Source organism: Carassius carassius, chromosome 2 (genome assembly GCF_963082965.1).
Source record: "Carassius carassius chromosome 2, fCarCar2.1, whole genome shotgun sequence".
Taxonomy (NCBI): Eukaryota; Metazoa; Chordata; class Actinopteri; order Cypriniformes; family Cyprinidae; genus Carassius; species Carassius carassius.
Genome location: NC_081756.1, coordinates 14,246,798 through 14,266,890, shown reverse-complemented (window position 1 = coordinate 14,266,890; position 20,093 = coordinate 14,246,798). Strand labels below are relative to the sequence as shown.

General features: G+C 38.0%; 2 protein-coding genes across 3 annotated transcripts in view; one reads left to right on the top strand and one right to left on the bottom strand.

Moving 5' to 3' along the window:
* The first annotated feature begins 1,792 nt into the window (after window positions 1–1,792).
* LOC132103698 (thioredoxin-like) lies at window positions 1,793–10,171 on the top strand. The gene is made up of 5 exons (XM_059508798.1): window positions 1,793–1,943; window positions 6,103–6,207; window positions 8,763–8,828; window positions 9,679–9,744; window positions 9,870–10,171. The coding sequence occupies exons 1-5, from the start codon at window positions 1,920–1,922 to the stop codon at window positions 9,930–9,932; spliced, it is 324 nt and encodes a 107-aa protein (XP_059364781.1). The 5' UTR covers window positions 1,793–1,919; the 3' UTR covers window positions 9,933–10,171.
* Window positions 10,172–10,527: 356 nt separating this feature from the next.
* LOC132103686 (sushi, von Willebrand factor type A, EGF and pentraxin domain-containing protein 1-like) overlaps window positions 10,528–20,093 on the bottom strand; it is a 61,285-nt gene continuing 51,719 nt past the window's right edge. Inside the window, exons 37-48 of one of the 2 annotated variants that reach the window (XM_059508784.1) lie at window positions 17,229–19,948; window positions 16,910–17,138; window positions 16,652–16,807; window positions 16,253–16,316; window positions 15,963–16,136; window positions 15,652–15,828; window positions 15,102–15,296; window positions 13,762–13,932; window positions 12,425–12,520; window positions 11,945–12,040; window positions 11,382–11,475; window positions 10,528–10,607 (exon numbers count right to left, since the gene is read on the bottom strand). In XM_059508784.1, the coding sequence (XP_059364767.1) occupies window positions 10,577–10,607; window positions 11,382–11,475; window positions 11,945–12,040; window positions 12,425–12,520; window positions 13,762–13,932; window positions 15,102–15,296; window positions 15,652–15,828; window positions 15,963–16,136; window positions 16,253–16,316; window positions 16,652–16,807; window positions 16,910–17,138; window positions 17,229–19,948 (4,203 nt within the window). In that variant the 3' untranslated portion in view covers window positions 10,528–10,576. The remainder of the gene's footprint in view (window positions 10,608–11,381; window positions 11,476–11,944; window positions 12,041–12,424; window positions 12,521–13,761; window positions 13,933–15,101; window positions 15,297–15,651; window positions 15,829–15,962; window positions 16,137–16,252; window positions 16,317–16,651; window positions 16,808–16,909; window positions 17,139–17,228; window positions 19,949–20,093) is intronic. The other variant, XM_059508790.1, reaches the window with a different exon arrangement.

Here is a 20,093-nt window from a genome sequence, read left to right as displayed (position 1 = left end):
ACACCTATCGTTAACCCTTCATTAGATATTACACATCACATAGCAGCAGCACCAGTCTGTGAATGAGAATGGGAAATGGTATGTAGACACATTGAATTGTTTTCCTGCAGGGCAAACTGAAGGCAAAAGAAGTGGTCACTGTTGGCTTTGAGAACATGCCATAATCTCATACTTGTCCACTAAGTTTTTTTGTTTGTTTGTTTTTTTGTAATAACTATGTTACAAGAAGTGTCACTATTTCAATTGTCTTTCACTGGAATATGTTTACAAATAAAGCCATGTAAAGCCTAATATTTACGTTGTAAATGGTCATATCTTCCTTGTATGATCAATAATGTTTATTATTCCTGCAATTTTCCACCTTCTGGGTTCTGTATTTATTTTAGTGTGTAAACAACTATTTTATTGCTTGAGGAAGCGTATTACTTTATGTGCACATACTGATGATTATCAGATGTTTTACTGGCAATATGTTGTATTTCATCATTTTATTTTCATGTTCAAACTGTAGACTAAAAATAATACTGCTTTGTAAAAAAAAAACTGTTCTTGAGGTACAGTATTTTGGAGTTTTAATTGTATGTGCATATAATTTTAAATAACCAATCTTTGGTTAGAAAAACAACCCATTTGCTGAGTTAAAATGAACAACATCAACTTGATTTATTTACAAAGCACTTTTAAGACCACAACGTGGAAACCAAAAAATATAAGAATAAAATCAAGCATAAAACATTCTAAACATATACCACAACAACAACGATGAACAAATTACGAAACATTTTTAAATGATAATGAAAACAAATGAGTTTTAATGCACTCTGAAATACAGGAAATGTAGGAGAAGATTTTACAGACAGAGGAAGGTCATTCCAAAGCCTTGGAGCAGCAACAGAAAAGGCCCGATCACCTTTGCATTTTAAACGAGATCGAGGAACCAATCAGATGTAGCTAATTGATCATTTGAACGCAAAGACCTATTGGATTGATGCAAACTGATTAAATCTGAAATATACTCTGGTGCTAAACCATGCAAAGCTTTAAAAACATATAATTGCACTTTATAATGAATCCTGTATCGTATAGGAAGCCAGTGTAATTTAATAAGCACATGAGTAATATGCTTTCTCTTCTTGGCACACGTTAAAAGCCTAGCCGCTGAATCATGAACAAGCTGCAGGCTGGAGAGAGAGAGAGAGGCCTGATTCACACACCCAGATACAGTGCATTACAATAACACAACTTCTTGAGTTAGTTTAACCATAGGTGTGTTCTGTCCTATATTTACCCAGCAGATGGTTTAACCCAGTGTTTTTATATTTTTAGAGTGCATACATATATGCATATAATTTTATTCTGAGACAGTGCAGTTTATATGTCTAAAATCCTCTAAAAGCTGTTGACATAAGACATCGAATGTTTTATGTTTAATATTTGATGCACTACACATGTTCAAGAATGTGTGTACAGTGTGCATACAAAAACATTTTATACTATAGGTGAGCAAACATCACTAATCATCACTACTCGGTGACGTCACCGCGTATAGTAAACCCCGGAATCTGTCAAGTCATTCTGACTTGCTCACAGCAAAACCAGGATTACTTATTGTTTTTCAAGACAAATGAACATGTTTCACTCCTCATGGAAGTTACATTCAAATATTTATGCCACAAGCTGTATAGAACTTGCATATATCGCATTTACTGAACTATTTCTGCTTATTCTATTTATTTGTAGGGTGCAGTGGTAGGCGGGGTTATAGGACCTCATAATTCCATGATTGGATCGTTGTGTTCATTGAAGGCGGGGCTACGTGACAGAGTTTATATATGGCGGTGATGACGCGTCGCTGCTAGTCTGACTGTCAGTGAAACAGGAGCTTTTAGACCAAACGTTAGTCCAGTACAAGAGACACAATGGTTATCGTAATTGAGGATAAGGTAGGAGCATTATGCCAATCTTTTAGCTGCTACCTTAACTTTGTAAAACTCTTTATATGTAATTTTGTTTGACTTATGATGTCTATTAAAAAATCTTATTTTAGTAAGATAATAACCTCAATAAAAACGTTTTTACGTAACGTTAGATAAAAATATTTTTTGCTTGAGAAACAGGTGTGGCCGGAAATGTTTACGCAGAAGAACATGTGGTGGTTTCTACTACAAAACCCCAAGCAGAGTAACGTACAGTTATGTAGAGTAGGGAAGTAGACGTTCTCATTTACTTTTTAAACAGGACATAAAACCTATGATGTAATACATGGTTGTTATTTAGAAAGGGCTCGCATGTGTAAACATCTCAACTGTCGTGGGATATCTTACTCTAATCGATTCTTTCCAAGAGTTAATTTCTTTATTTCGTCACATAACATGTCATGACGTCTGTCTCTGTTACGACGGTGTATTACTCTAAATGCTCTGAAACATTCCAGTAAAGACACATATACGTTACTGTAGACTGTTTATTATGAGTTTAGGATAATAAGAGTGTTTTTAAAATAATTGGTTTATTTCAGCCGTACTTCACCTCGCATAAAATTTAAATCTAAATGTTTATATATATATATATATATATATATATATATATATATATATATATATATATATATATATATATATATATATATATATATATATATATATTTTTTTTTTTTTTTTTTTTTTTTTTTTTTTAAATCATTGCAAGTCAGTCAAAGCCATTTTGTGAGTATTTTGTTGCATTCGCACGGGATAAGCGAAGCCTGTGATTTGAATTTGCTGACTTATCTTCCGAATAGAATACCCGGATGTGAAGGCTTTGAGTGTCCAGATGAATAAAAAAAAATATATTAATATAGTTTCTTGCGCGGTGTCATTTACATTTCACCAGGTTAAAATAATATCTCAATCTTAATGCTTGATTTATTTGTAATACATTAACCTCAAAACCTTTTCTCTTTCTGCAAATTGTATGGTGTAGCGATATGATGACAGCACCCAAAATACTATCAAACACTCTAACACAGGTCCATTCTTCGCGAAAGATGGATGAAAACAACCTCCGAAATTATTACAAATCACTGGAGGTCACCAGGTAATACTAATCCCGTGCGAATAGGGCTTTTGACACGCCGCTCAGATCGATTCAGTCCGTTTCATGAACGAATTTACCAGACCTTTTTGAGTGTTTTGGTTCTAGACTTACAAAATTTGAGTATCAAACATTAATATGCATGCAATTCAAATATGATTTGCATTAAAATGATTTATGACACAAAGTTGTAAAAAAGTTACAAATACATGTACAAATTTTTTGTATCATCAGCATTAAAATGTTCAATTAGATACTGATTAACAATGAAGTAGTAAGTGTTTGGGTCGCTTCAGTGTGATTTCAAGAAAAGGATATGAGCTGTATTTCGAAGTAGACTTACATCTCATACTGAAAGCAAAACCTTTTCTCTGTACCCATTTCTCTTTAAGCTTCCTGCTACTGTAATTATAACTCTTTTTATGAATACAGATGCATCTCAATAAATTAGAATGTTGTGGAAAAGTTCATTTATTGCAGTAATTAAATTCAAACTGAAACTCGTGTATCAAATACTGTAAATTCAGTGCACACAGGCTGAAGTAGTTTAAGTCTTTGGTTCTTTTAAATGTGATGATTTTGGCTCAAATTTAACAAAAACCCACTAATTCACTATCTCAACAAATTAGAATATGGTGACATGCCAATCAGCTAATCAACTCAAAATACCTGTAAAGGTTTCATGAGCCTTCAAAAAGGTCTCTCAGTTTGGTTTACTAGACTACACAATCATGGGGAAGACTGCTGCTCTGACAGTTGTCCAGAAGACAATCATTGACACCCTTCACAAGGAGGGTAAGACACAAAACATTCATTGCCAAAGAAGCTGGCTGTTCACAGAGTGCTGTAACCAAGCATGTTAACAGAAAGTTGAGTGGAAGGAAAAAGTGTGGAAGAAAAGATGCACAACTAAAGCCGCGTTCAGACTGCACGATTTTAGCCCAGTTTTTGGCTCGCCGACAGGTTTTGAGAAATCGCCGACAAATGCCCGAAATCACAGGCAAATCTGAGCTCGTTCACGCGAGTGACAATCACGCAGTGTGAATGAGCAAAGACGCGATCTGAGAGAATCGCTGACAAGTCACCGATGCCCGTGAGATATTTGGCATGCTAAATATCTGGACCTGTCGGCGATTCAAAATCATTCTGTCTGAAAAGTGTTCTGACTGAAAACTACATCGGCGATGACCGACAGCCAATGAGAGAGCAAGATACAGAGCAGCGGGGAGGAGTTATACACCACAATATCAGCAAGTATGGCTTCATTTCAGAAAAAGGCTTTCTTCTCGGTCTATTTGGACCCATGAAATGGAAGATAAATTAGTATAAATTTAGCAGGAGCACCCGTGTCTGTGTGACGTTTCATCGTGCAGTGTGAACACAGCAGTGACTGAATGCTGGCCAAGATAGTCATGCAGTGTGAAAAGAACAGTGACCCGACTACTTTGAAAATCGTGCAGTCTGAACTCGGCTTAACTGAGAGAACCGCAGAGTTCCATAGAGTCTGGAGGAAGGGTGGAGAAGCTCATAGCACAAGTTGCCTGAAGTCCAGTGTTAAGTTTCCACAGTCTGTGATGATTTGGGGTGCAATGTCATCTGCTGGTGTTGGTCCATTGTGTTTTTTGAAAACCAAGAGTAGCGGACTGCAAACGCGTCCTGTGTGAAAGCACAATGAGTATGAGTCCGTGCTGCTTCTGCACCACATACAAAACGCACACGGACTGCATTTGCACTTCAGACGGATTATGTGTGAAACAGGTGTGCGTCTTGTCGAGGTTTCCATTGGCAAGCTTCTTAAAAAAAAAAAAAAATTCCCTGAAGCCAACCCGGCGGGCGGCATCAGCTGCATCCATGTTAGCACGTCACGTTTGATGTGGTAATTTCACCGTAGGCATACACACAGGTTTAAAGACTCGTTCTCGCCCCCTACAGATTCAGCTAGGTATACATCCGCGCTAAAATATCAAGGTGAAAATCATCATAGCTCGCCTAGTATAGACCCAGCTCCCAACCCAACTTTGAGAATAGATTAACGGCGATATTTTTTTTTTATCGCCCGATAACAGTCTCCCGTTAACGCAGCACGTTAACGCCGATAATGGCCCACCATTAATACTGTATATATATTTGAAATATATATTTGATTAAAACATGTGTAAAATAAACATACTTTAGATAATAAAGTATTTTTCACAAATAAATAAATATTGAACAAAAATATCATTAAAAAGGAAGTAAACACTGTAACCAACAGGGCACTCAGTATTCTGGGAAGTTTGTGCATTGGGAATCATATTTTTCCAAATAAAGCCAAGGTAACACTCTTTTTACATACAGTACACAGTGAAAATAACATGAATATGACAGTGGGCGAATGCATACAGCGCAGCATAATTTGAAATTATGTTTAAAGTTTAAAGCATTCAGTTCACACTGACTTTGACTGGCCAGCAAACTCACCAGACCTGAACCCCATAGAGAATCTCTGGGGTATTGTCAAGAGGATGATGAGAAACAAGAGACCAAAAAATGCAGATGAGCTGAAGGCCACTGACAAAGAAACCTGGGCTTCCATTCCACCTCAGCAGCGCCACAAACTGATTACCTCCATGCCACGCCAAATTGAGGCAGTAATTAAAGCAAAAGGAGCCCCTACCATTTATTGAGTCCAGTACAGTAAATGAACATACTTTACAGAAGGCCAACAATTCACTAAAAATGTTTTTTTATTCTAATTTGTTGAGATTCTTGGGTTTTTGTTAAATGTGAGCCAAAATCATCACGGTTAAATGAACCAACTACTTCAGTCTGTGTGCACTGAATTTATTTTATACACAAGTAACAAAATTTGAGTTGAATTACTGACATATATGAACATTTCCACTACGTTCTGTATCTGAATGTCCCAATCACCCTGCTTAAAAACCATGCCATTGTGACTCATCGTCCATTTCAGTAAACCTCAGCAGGTTAAAGAATATGATATGTCAGTTTGGAAACGTAATCAACTTTCCCTCCCTCTCTCTGCAGAGTGCTTTCGACAATGCTCTGAAAAATGCTGAGAGCAAGTTAGTGGTGGTGGACTTCACAGCCACATGGTGCGGGCCCTGCCAGAACATCGCTCCATTCTATAAAGTGAGCATCCGGGATTCAGAGTGACATCTGTAGCTGTCATGTTTATTCTATAGAGGCCTCCGGAATCACAGGGAGTGGCTCTGTTGTTGTGCTGTGTTGTCGGGGCAACCAACAGGGAAGCTTCCTTAAGAATTAAAGCTAGAATCATTCACAGAATGTAAATGAGAAGCAGTGCTGATAAAGAAAGAAGAGAGGGATAAAAGACAAAAGAGTGCTGATTTATTCCTTAAAGTAAATATCTATTTTGAGATTTCGGTGGAGTTGAGAACTAACCAAATGAACCTCAACCACATACAGTCAAACTTTCAACATTTCACACATTATCACAGTTTATTCGCTATAGTTTAGAACCGTGATTTTCAACCTGTGTGCCGCGGCCCCCTAGTGGGTCGCGATGGTATTGCAGGTGGACCACCACACTGTAAAAAATGAAACCGCTCATTTTCCAGTTTGCTAAAGTTCCAGTCTCAAACACTAAAAAGTATTGTAAATTGTCTTACAAACAAAGACAGTGTTTTCTGCTATTAGGCTAACTTAGCCTTTTATGTTTGATATTTGTAATGTGATGTTTTTTTTTTGTTCCAGGAAACAGAAAAAATGTTATTACCTCAATGACAGTAATTGTTGTTTCAGCTGCTGTGACAAGAATGTTTGTATTAGTAAAATACAAAAATGAGCATTGCATGAACAAACTAATTTACACTGGCTCAACAAAGTATCTTTATTGAGCAGAATTAAAAATCTTTTGTTGAGAAAAAATTAAAAACTCTTACTGCATCAAGTTTTTTTTTTAAAGTATTCTCAACAGTTAATTTTTTACAGTGCAATTACTATTAAAAGAAATAATATTGTTAATATATGCAAAAATGTCTAAGTCATAACATAATAACATAATTTCATATAATTAAATAACAAAAAATAAACATTAAACTTTAACTATGCTTCCACTGTTTGAGCTCGCTGACTGGTTTAAGAATAAACCGCCAATTTATCTTAGATATTTTTGCTGCATATTCTACAGAACAACAGCAGTTGTGCCAAGTGGTGCCATGCAGCCTGAGTTATTTTCTGTTCAATGCCAGTTTATTCAATAAAGACAGTAACAATCTAGCTTCTGATTACTAAGTTATTAACCAATAATAATGGGGTGAGTTAATTTTTTTGCATATGTGTATGGTTGTGTGGGCCGCGAGTTGAAAAAGGTTGGGAAACACTGGTTTAGAAAATGGCGTGTGGTTGGTTGGTTGGTGGTTAAAGTAATGCCAAAAGTGCCCAAAGTTGTGCAATCCCAAATATCAAAATATCAAACTCAAAATATGTCTCTTCCATACCTAAAATATATATTTTACAGTCACTGTTATGCATATCGATCATAAACACAGCTAAAAAGCTTCCGACCAGTGAAATCATGTAAATAGCACAAATGAATATATATAGAACAAAGATTTTTTTGTTTTTTCAAGTTTGTTGGTATTCAGGTACAGAAACTGAATAATCAAATGTTAAAATAGCATTGCATCTTCACTGTATAAATTATATATAGATTAGTTCTTGTTCAAACAAAACATTTATTCAGTCAAGAGCTGTGAACGATTTTCTTCTGTGGGCCCTAATCATCACCACCTTTCACCCCACAAGCGATGGTCTTGGGTAGAATGCAAAATATTTCAATTCAAGCATTTCAAATGTATTTTTTGCAACATTTCATGAAATCAACATTTCAACATTTCATAACCCATGAGGGGATATCAACCCATGGCAACAGTTTAAAAATAGCCCAATTCCATGGAACAAAGCACAACTTCCCTACATCCAACAGGAGCTGCAGGAGTCAGATTCGATTGATCACAGGTTGAGAGGATAGACAGCTGACAGACCATGCTGGAGGATTTGCTGCTCATCAGATCCTGAGCTCATTGACAAATATCTGCTCTCCCTGTTCACAGAGCACGCATTATCGCAAAATCCCTCATCCTAGTTGCAATATTAGAATGATTACGGGAGTGGGTGGGACTGGACACAAAAATCACTGTAGCGTCCGGTAATGGTCAAAAATTCAGCTAGAGTGGGATTAAGAAAACAGTCCCTTGCAGGGCTCTAATACAAAACCGGACAATTTGGACGATTTAGACATTTCTTGGTCCTATAAGAGGACATGTCCAGGAAGAAGAGGACGTTTGGTCACCGTAGCTTAAGCAAAACCAATTTTGGTAACTTTTTTTTTTTTAATCAACTTACTGGTACTCCACTGTGTGACAAATTCTTTTGGGTTTTTGGGTATAAGCCTAATATGTCAGTTTATTTTGCTATCCTCACTTACATGAATGAAGTGTCCTGCACCCTCTAAATTATATCTGGTGTCTGAATAATATTTAATAAAATCATTAACCGGTTGTTTACTTTTACTTTCACTCAGTACACATAAATTTGTATCTGATTTAGACGATAAAAGAAAGCATAGGCAAATTTAATGAATGAGACAGAATGAATGAAATATGAAGTTCAAAAGAAGTGCTTTGATTGCAACCTTTGCTTTTTACTACCCCCCTCTACAGGCGCTGTCTGAAAAAGGAGAGAACAAAAATGTCGTGTTTCTAAAGGTGGATGTGGATGATGCACAGGTTAGTCACCTGGTGTCTTTTTTTCCCTTATGAATGCACTTGAAAGCCTACAGACTTCTGAGCCAAATGAACAAAACACCCTTTTGACAGACTCACCATCTGGGTTTTACTTTCATTTGAATACTGGCCTCCCTATCTCCCTCCCATCAACAAGGATGTCTGTAGTATAATGTATTCAGATACTCACAGACAGCCTTACCTTTTGTAAACGACCCAAACCCATTAGAACATCCCAGCACCCCTGGTGGCTGTTCTCCAGATCGGCTTGCTGATAGTGCGTTATTTGATTCAGTGGATTGCGCTCAGAAAGGATATTGGCGGTCATTCAGTTTTATCAGAGGTTGATCGAGACAGTGCCAGAATGGGACAGTTCTGGTGGTTGCCCATGTTGTTATGGTTACAAACACTAGCTTTTATTACAATACTGTGTTGCAAAGCAGATGGGAGGCAGGACGTGTGTGTGTTTGAAAGCTGAATTCTTGATACATGTTTGCGATTTGTTAAAATGTCATGCTTTTTGCTTGACATTTAAATCACAAGCTAAGAATGGCAAATGTGAGCAGAGCGTTTGAAGGTTCTGATAACAGTGCACATATCCAGCAGACCTTATTGGGACTGAATTCAAGAATGGTGCAGAATATAATTTAAGATGAAATGAATATGAAACAAATGATTTTTCTAAACGTATCAGGGATATGTTTTTATTTTTAATTTCGACAGCCTTCGAGCCTGTCATAGATGTAAATTCAGCCCTCTCTTACAAAAGAGCTCAGACTAAGCAAAATGAAAGATGCTCACACGTGATAAACCTAGTCAGACATGATGACCACTTCGTTTTTCTCTTATCTAGGATGTGGCCTCTTTCTGTGACATCAAATGTATGCCAACATTCCATTTCTACAAGAATGGAAAGAAGGTAAAGCATCACATTTGGAGGTTTTCTGTCCTATTTTTTGTGATCTTCTGAGGAACTATTTTTTATTAGCTGTTTTTGGCAGTTTAACCTGTTGTGCTGTAATTGATTCAACAATTGTTTTTCAGATTGATGAATTTTCTGGATCAAATCAGTCTAAGCTGGAGGAGAAGATCAATCTGCATAAATGAAGAAAAGCACACAAACCAACCACTGTAATAACTAATTAGTTATTAAGAAGTTAAAGTCAAATACAGAAACATCATTCTCAACCTCTAACTCATTCTAATTTTATCTGCTACATTTATATCCCATTTTATTTTAGTCTACATGCAGAAACAAAACATTTTGTTACATTTTTGGGCCTATATAATGGCTCTCTAATGTATTTTATGTTTGTATGAAATAAAACCTTTAAAGGAAATGAAAAGTTGACTTTTACAAAATTCTTGTATTGTACAATTTGTTCAGGTCAAATATTTATTAGTCATATGAGACAGGCAAGTATAACAAACTGAAGTTTAATTGAAAATTCTTCAAAATTAAAAGTGGGAATGAGAATTACAGTTGGTTTTCATATTGTAGTGTTTTCTGTTTTAATAAAAAACAAGAAAAGAATAGTTTATATACATGTACACTGGACAATCACATCATTTTTACACATCATACAAGTTCATGTATATAGCAGCAGCATATATTTAATACTGATTCATTTTCTACATGAAAAAATACAGCTTTAATTTACAAAACCACTTTCTGAGAGAAAGAGAAAATGTGTTGTATACAAAATTCGTTTTCCAACACATTCAGACTCGAATCCTTGTAGTGTGGCACATTAAAAATGAAAGTATGCAGATCTTCTTTTTCTGAAAGACAATAATTAATAATCTCTCAACTGAAGACCATTAAATATCCTTTTTGATCCAAATATTACCACCATAACTAAATACAATTCAAACATTTATGATAGTACTTTCTTGAGGCATTGGTGCATTTGGTGCAGTTCAGACTGATGGACCATGAAAATGTAACTAAGTTCATTTAATTCTTAAATTGACCAAGTGTCCAGTAAATCTCCTAATTGTGAATCACTCTAACTGGTTACGATAGCAGCAGCATGCAATTATCTGAGGGGATGTGGATATCAAGCTGACTAGCTGGAAATGCTTTCAGTAAAACTGTCAGATCGATAGTACTTTACTGAGAGACTGTATTTGCTCAATAAAATCATGACATTGGTACTGAATCAGTAAATAAGAATGAATCGCAATAGAAAAGGCAGCAGTATCTATTTCCTTTCCTTCTGCCAACTCAGAGATTGGATTGAAACAAACTGTAGAGCCCTGGGAAATTTACTGTAATAGATATGCTATCATGAAACTAAGCATGTCTTAGGGCATAATTTCATATCCATACACAGCAGAGTTTAGAGAAGGCTTGTTCTCGTCTGTATTTCTCAATAGTTTCACTACTCTTTTACTATCAACAGCAATCTCCCAACTGGGTTATTTAGTGTTTCTTGTGTAATACGCTGACAATCTGTTGAGGACTGTGGTTCATCAAATTATTTAATGTGATGTATGCACATGCATAAGGTAATATGAACATGTCAAATATACTTAGTAGTGTGTGTTGCTTACCTGGAGCAGTCATATCCTCCCCATCCTTGACTGCAGTGACATCTGTTGGGTCGGATACATCGGCCTCCATTCAAACAGGGCATGGAACACACAGCTAAAAACACACATAAAAAGTAACCAATCATTCACCACTAATTCAGTGCATATTTACTGTATCTTTATAAAAAGAGAAAGGGGGAGGAGAGAAACTACATTCTTTCTTTAGCATAGACATTCACACAGTCTGTGCTGGAGCACAATCAGAAGGTTTCTTAAAGGGGAACATTTATCCCCTTGTAATTTCAGAGGAATCCAGCATTTCCAGGATTCCTCTTTGTCCTACAGACCTTTGTCCTGACAGACACATCGTATGAATCAACACTGGTCAAGGCTGATAAAACACAAAGAATCTGAACACAACTGCAGAATGCAAACCAGTTAGGTAATCAGTAAAACCTGCAGACCAAACACTGCAGGTAACATACAGTACATCTAGTTTCCTAGTCCTGCTACTAAACATCATTTATGTAATACATTTTCTTGACGAATATCACAAGTCATCATTCACAAACACACAGTCTTACCATTATGGCAGCGTGTGCCTGTCCATCCTGTTGGACATTCACACTGGTATGGAGCTACACAGCGTCCTCCATTGAGACATGGTAGGATGCAGATCGCTGCAGGGAAAAGCACATGCAACTGTGTGACATTTGGCATAAAGAGACATCAGAATAATAGGAAGAAAAGAGTTAAGTCAGCTTTTTAAAACCAATCTTTCAATTTCAGTATGAGACAAAATGTTGCTTAAACCTCTTGGTCTCCTATTTCCCAAACATTCATGCATGCATAGACATTCACACCACATCCAACAGTTCTGGAAGCCACAGAGAAATGCAGCTTTGTGTGTGGGGTGATTGTTAATGAGCGATAATTGTAAGGCATGATGTTATTGATCCATGAAATGTTGCCTTAAGTAATAGACTGCTGTCATTTGGAAATACTAATAACCTCTGTTTGTGAGTGCTGCTGTTGCTATCACACATGTCTGTGAGTGAACTTACGCTCCTCGCAAAAGCGGCCCATCCAGCCATCTGGACAGGAGCAAGTGTTTGGTCTCTGGCACACACCTCCATTCTGACACTGGAGCCAACAGACAGCTGTACAAACACACAAAACATGATGTGTGCATGTGATGGTGCAGTGATGAAACTGACACAATCACAACAAATAGCAGTACAATCACTGTCCTAACAGAATTCTAAATGACATGCAGCATTCAAAGAAGAACCAGATGTTAGATGTTAAAATCAGTGTAAAATTAGACTTGTGGAGTTTCCACAAGCACACAAACCAGACAAGCCAACGAAAAGGCGAACTGAAAGAGTCTTGCAATGTAATATACAGTTATAGCATGCAAAAAAAAAAAAAAGGTAAAAAAAACCTTGCATTGTTGAAAAGAGGGGCATCCACACCAAAGCCCATCTCTATAATCTCTGTGGGACAATACTGTTGTTCAATAGCTATTATAAAACAAATTCTGGCCCTGAATTGGTCAATATAACATTCTAGCAATGCTAAAATATGCAATACATCTTTGACATTAAGTTTCTGTTAGCTACATATCGCTGCATAGCACCGTGTTAAGGTTTACTTGTAAGGGACTATATATAAATTAATTAGGCCTACATAATTAAAAGGATTATTGTTAATTATTGATATTAATAATACAATTATACTTTATGAGGAGCTAGAGGCAATACTATAATTTAAGGCAAAGTCTTATTCCTTATACTACCATTCATTTTTTTTTGGGTATGATAAAAAAAAAAACATATATATACAAATATTAAGGAGCACAACCGTTTACAAAACTGATACATTCAGTTGATAATATGTTTCTTGAGCACCAAACTGAAATCTTTGGACTGATTTCTGAAGGATCATGGACACTAAATGGCTGATATAAATGTAAAATGAAAATACCCAAATATTTCAACAGCATTGAAACAACATATTTTGAAACAAAATAAAAGCAGCTCTATAAGCAAAATACTTTTTTCAATAGAATCTTACTGACCCCAAACTTTTGATAGGTAGCGTAGGTCAACACCTTAAATATTATATATTTACAATATTGTACAGAAAGGACATGGAACTTGGAGTTTTGTGTGAAGTTTAATTAGGCTCTTGACACCAAAAATGTGCACCTTTGGCTAGTTAATCTAAATCCATTAACTAGCAGTGTGGCCAAACACCATTGTCTAAAGTGCTCAGTGCTTGTGTTTACATGTGTAAATGTGCAAGACCAGTCAAAAGGAGTCACAAGATTTTGCAAAGATGAAGAAAAAGACTGAAGTGAGAACTCCAAGTGTGATTTAAGGGTGGTTCCTTGTGCTACCTTTGCAGGTAGGGAGTGGGGTCCAAGTGCCATTCTCCAAGCACACACTCCTGCTAGAACCCTCCATGGTGTAGCCTGCATAACATGAGCACACCACCACATCTCCAAACTGGAACACTGCGCCACGGACTACACCATTTGCCACGTACATTGGTGGGCCACAGGACACCCCTGTGTGTGATTAAAATGGACCGGACCAGTAAATTAGAGAGGAAGATTCTCAGCATGGCTGAGCAGTCCAGTGAAGAACTAAAGAGAGCTTTTTGGGTCTTTGTTATGGAATGGCATTTTCATGCTCTCTCATTTTAAGTTAATAATTTTTTTTCACATAAATTTTGTGTAACAGGAAGCCTAAATAGTGTTGGGAACATACAAACAAAACAGGAGATGTTGCACGAGAAATGCACATTTGAGGAATGATATCATCGTATCTTTCCATATCTGAAAATAGTGATGTTACAAGCAGTGAGTAAAATTCAGCAGGTGTCTCACAGAGAGAAAAGTGAATATATACACATACTGACAGGATCAGATAAAATAAAAACAATAAACATACATTTAGAACTACACATATCATACTGCAGAGCTATCATGCAAAATGCCCAAGGATCAAAATATCACAAATTATACAACACAATAAAGGAGCATTAACTAACTATAAGAGAGCAGGCTTCTAATATTTTGAATGATAAAGTGCAGAAGTAACATGGGCGGAAGAAAATACAAGTGATTTCCAACAAAACAAACCAACACAGATAGTATATTATAAAGATACCATGCAATAAGAAAAGGAGCACTAATTGTGATGCTGCAGCCTGAATGAGGAACAAAAGATATTGGTCAAACTCACTCCTCAAGCTGCTGTAATCTGCAGCTGTGCTTGAGTCAGAATGATTAAATGTATTGCAAATGCATAGACAAAAAATCCAGAGTGTCTTAACCTACTACAACATAAATTTCCAGTTAACCAAAAAAAAAAAAAAAGGGGAAGTCAATTTGCTTTCTGTTTTGTTTATGCAAGTTGTTCATAATGTACATGGTTTAATAGAACCACACAGGATGCATGGGATAGAGAAGTGCAGAAGAGAGAAGCTAAAATACGATTTAAAGTATGACCCAAAGACAAAGAAAATGTATTTTAGATATTCTCTCTGTACTGATGATGAAGATGCTGAAAACAATCTGAAAATAACTTAGAATTAATTCTCCTGACATTTTGGTGCAAAATGCTTTTGGGGCTATAAAATCATATATTAGCATGAATATTTATTTGTATTTTTTATAATCTAAAGCCACTTAAAAATACAGTAAAGGTGGAAATAACAAATGTTTGTACTCACTCTCACACACTGATCTGATGGGGGTCCAGGTCTGATCACTCATGCAAGTTAAGAGGGCGATACTTTTTCCCTGGTTACCTTTGACCCGCTGACCTTTAGGACAACTGACTGATACCGACTGGCCTACCATGAAAACCATCTGAGTAGCATTGACACTGCCTTCAGTCCAGCCAGGAGGAGGGGGGCATGATTTGGCTGTGGGGGATAAGATTTGAGTCATGTACGGTATCTTCAAGCGAATTTATCTGATATTGTAAATGGCTTTGCTGACTTAAAACTACAATGAAGTAACAAGTTCTTAGAAATCTGAAGTTAAGCTTATGTGTTCCTTGTTTGAAAAACAGGTATTCTGCAATGCTCTCACTGATAAGGCCTAACAAAAGTCTTTTACCAATTTGGTTGTGGAATTTCTTATCCAAAAATGTCTGTTGTGCAAAATCTTGCAAAGTTTGAGGGAATGTCTGTTTTTGAAAGACTTGAGAGTGCACTAAAAACATCAATAAGTCAATGAACAAACAGTGTATTGCAAAAACCATAGTGCTTGACATACGTATACAGACAGGGAAAGGTGAACTCCAGGAGCCGTTTCCCACACATATGATGAGAGACTCTCCCTGCAGTGTGTAGCCTTTGTTACAGTGAAATTCAACAGCACGTCCGCTGGACATGTTGTGCTTCTGCACTTTACCATTCAGTAAGTCTATTATCCTCTCACAGCCACCTGGAACTGAGAGTTTGTGTGTATGTACATTTGTGAAAAGGAGAAGAAAATAAAAAAGGTTAAATAGAGGAACACTGAAAGACTTTGAATTTATACTGTGTTACTTAAAGGCTAAAGAGTGACTGTTTATTTATTCTTACATTCACATGATGGTGTAGGTAAGCTCCATTTTCCATCTGCTTGACAAGTGAGGTTCTGTGAACCAACCAAACTCAGCCCTGGATGACACATATAACTCACAAAACTTTGGTATGTCTGACCACTGGACACAGTAACCGCATGGGGAACCACAGGTGGAGCACCACATGACACAGCTAAAAACAAAAGACAAAAGATGAGTTTAGAGATCAAGCAGGATGATAATAATATTAATGATAATACATTAATTTTCTTACTACATTAGAATGATCTGCATCGTGAAAAGTCTTACCAGCACACAGTGGCTGAGTTCCACCCCAGGTTTTATCACCTTGACATGTCTGAACAGAATCACCCTAGATGACAAGAAATTAGAATACATTCTTTATTCTCTTGGTTTCCTCTTATTCATCTTTATTAGAAACAATTTTTTTTATTGGGGCAATGATTTGGGGTGAATATGGCATTAGTTTATATTCCTTCACTTTCATGCTGTTTCTTTGCAAAATATCTTTAGCTTCATTGACAATTAATTAATTTGTTTTAACTACTGTACATCATTTCTAAAGCCTGTGATGAACTAGCCATTCCTTCGGGGTTTTCCCTGCCTATGACCTGAGACACTGGGATAGGCTCTAGCATCCCTGCGACCTTACATAGGACAAAAAATGGATGGATAAAAATAATGTACCTGTAGTTCAAATCCTGATAGACAACTATAGTTAATAAAATCTCCATAATTGTAGCTCTTGCCCTCAACCAAGCCATTGAGAATGGGAAGAGGTTTCTCACAAATAACAGGCACGCAAGACTTGGAAGAGAAAGTTGGAGACCATTTGCCAGAGACCTGGATCAAATAAAAGGGAAATAACATATTAATAATAAAAAATTGTCATGAAATGAAGCAAGGAATGTCCACACAAAACAATCATCTTGACATATCACTTACTGAACATTCAGATAATCCAGGTCCCTCAAGATAGTACCCTGGTCTACAGGAGATTTTGACTGTGCCCCCTACAGCTGTGAGCTGCTTGCCTGTGATGACTACATGGGTGAGGTTTGCAGGCAGGCTGCAGGGTGAAGGTCGACATCTGATGCTGTGTTTGGACCAGGTGCTATCACTTTGACAGGTTATTGAATCTGTCTTTGTTGCTAATTCAAAACCTTCTTTACACCTGTGTCAAGTGGAAACATTCAGCTCTTGTTATTTGTTTAAATGTTATTTATACAATTCAGTTTTTTATGTTTATGTTAAGTCCGATTACCTGTACTGAGCTTTGCTGCCATAGGTTAACACCACTCCAGCAGTCTCTGCATTTGGGATAAGAGGAGGAACTCCACAAGAAATGGGTTCACAGTTCAGGTTTGGCTCTCCCCATCTGCCCAACCTTCCACAGGACAGATGGGGAAAACCTTTTAAATTATACCCTGGCCTACACCGGTAAGTGACAGTGTCAATGGAGTAGGAAGCTCTGCCTTGTACGACAGCATTAGGCACAGCTGGAGGAGGGCTGGAACATCTCCCTCGGGTGCAGATGGGTACTCCTGGACTCCACACTCCACCCTTGTCGCATATTGCCTCTGTGGGGCCAAGAGTTTTGTAGCCTTCATTACATCGGAACCAGATGCTTGTACCACAGGTGTGGTCTCGGCCAAGAATAGCACCGTACTTCAGAACTGGGGGACTGCAAACACAAGGTCTGCATTCTGGAACTTGCCCCAGCCAGACACCCTCGGCAGCACATCGCAAAACTGAACTGCCAACAACCTCATAGCCTGGGAAGCAAATATACTCCACAACATCATCAAAATTAAAGCTTGATCCATTCAGGTAACCATGGCTAATATCCTCAGGTGGGTCACATGTGACTATGTCACACCGTGGAGGAGGGTCATCCCATAGTCCGTCAGCTCTGCATATTAGTGTAGGATTTCCTGTCAAGACGTATCCAATGTCACAAGCATACCTAACCATACTGTTGTAACCATAATCTGTGCCTGTTACTCTGCCATTTTCGATTACGGGTGGTTGACCACAGTTGGCTGGGAGGCACTTTGGAGGAGCCTCACTCCAACTGCCATTGGCTAAACAAACACTGGTTGGTGTTCCCTGTAAGAGGAAGCCAAGATTGCAGTTGAACAACAACCTCTTTCCAAATGTATAGTCGTCTCCTTTTACTAAAACATCCTTTGATACAACAGGGCGCCCACAGGAGACTGCTCTACACGATGGAGCTTTGTTATCCCATTTCCCATCAACCTGGCAAGTTCTAGTTTCAACACCCTCAAGGACAAACCCATTATGGCACTCGTAGTGAATAAGTGCCTTGAAATTAAAGGATTTTCCAATCACCTCACCATTTGCAATGCCGCCAGGGTTACCACAAGAGATGGGCAAACAGCGAGGAGCGTCATCACTCCACTGCTTCCCAGAAATGCACTGTCGGATGGTCTGTCTATTAAGCTCATAACCCTCCTCGCAACTGTACTCCGCAAGGCTGCCAAGTGCGCTATCTGTTAACATAACTGATCCATATTCAGGGCTAGGTGGAGTCTCACATTGTACCAGAACACATACAGGGGCAGTTCCATTCCATGTGCCATATTCTTGGCACATCAACACAATGTCTCCATTAATTTCATACCCAGCATGACAATGATATTGAACCAGGGAACCATGAAAAAAGCTGTTTTCTACTGGTAAATGATGGCTTGTAAGAGCATCGTCTTCTGCTGACTGTTCTCTGACTTTTGAGTAGTCACCAAAATCAATATGCGGAGGCAGGCCACAGTCAGCAGGAATACATTTGGGCTCAGAGCTTGACCAGCCATGTTCTTCACAGGTGAGATGATTATTACCAACTAGTAGGAAACCTGGGAAGCAGCTATAGAAGATAGTTACCCCAAATTTGCGGTCCCGTCCCTCTACAAAGCCATTCTCAATTGGTTTTGGAGGAGAACAGTAGATCTGCACACAAGTAGGAGCCTCCTGCTGCCACTGTCCATTCTCCAAACAGGTAAGGGTTTCTGGGCCTTGTAAGTGGTATCCCCTGTGGCAGGAATATGTAACGGATTGGCTAAACTGAAGCCTGGAGTACCTAACATAGCCATTGACAATCTCCTTGGGCGCAGCACACTTAACAGGGTGACATACAGGTACACCTCCTATCCATTGTCCACTTTGACCACAAAGCACAGTGCTGTTACCTGCTAAATCATACCCTGCCTTACAGCTATAGACAGCAGTACTAAGATACATTAGTCCTTGAACATCCACAATTCCATTTGGTATGTCCTCAGGCTGTGGGCATTCAATAGGAATGCATTCGGGATAAGGTTTACTCCAGTACCCATCTGCCTGGCAGCGAACAGAAGCTTCCTTCCGAAGTGTAAAGCCAACCATGCACGAGAAGGTTACCACGCCACCAAAGTAAGACAGTGCTTTGGATGGGTCACCAAAGGCAACCTCAGGGGGAGGTCCACAAAAGACTTGTTTGCAGACAGGAAAAGAGTCATTCCACTCCTGGGATGGGGTACAACGAAGAGTTCGTGCACCATGGAGAACATACCCTTCCTCACAAGAAAGCTCCACAATGGCTGAGTTAGAATCTAATCCATGCAGTACAAGGTGATTCTCCTCTAATGGTGGTTCGGGGCACTGTACTGGGGAACAACGTGGGGTTACACTCTTGTCCCAATTTCCAAACGTTAAACAAGTCCATACAGAATCTCCTATGAGTTCATATCCCTCGTTGCAGGCAAATTCCACCTTGCTGCCGACTTCAAATCTGGAGCCATGATAACGGCCATTTTTGATATCAGGTGGTGTAGGGCAGGTGAGGAGGACACAAACAGGAGGATTGTTGTTCAACCACTGCTTATTGGCCATGCATATACGTTCAGGCTTTCCGGTTAGGTTATAACCATCATTGCAAGCATAGGTCACTCTACTGCTATACACATAGCCGTTCTTTCTCATTCGGCCCTATGGGGGAATAAGTATCATACATATGTAATTATGGATTAAATAAATGATTTAGAAATACATTTAATTGGCTCAAAATGTGCTAACAGGCAAAATTAGAAATAAAACTAAAAATGAAATCAATTTGGTACTAATATATAATGCA

Coding starts and splice junctions, on each gene's coding strand:
- LOC132103698 (XM_059508798.1), top strand. CDS start 1,920: ATGGTTATCGTAATTGAGGATAAG. Junction 1,944..6,102: donor TTATCGTAATTGAGGATAAG/GTAGGAGCATTA, acceptor CTCTCTCTGCAG/AGTGCTTTCGACAATGCTCT. Junction 9,745..9,869: donor TCTACAAGAATGGAAAGAAG/GTAAAGCATCAC, acceptor ATTGTTTTTCAG/ATTGATGAATTTTCTGGATC.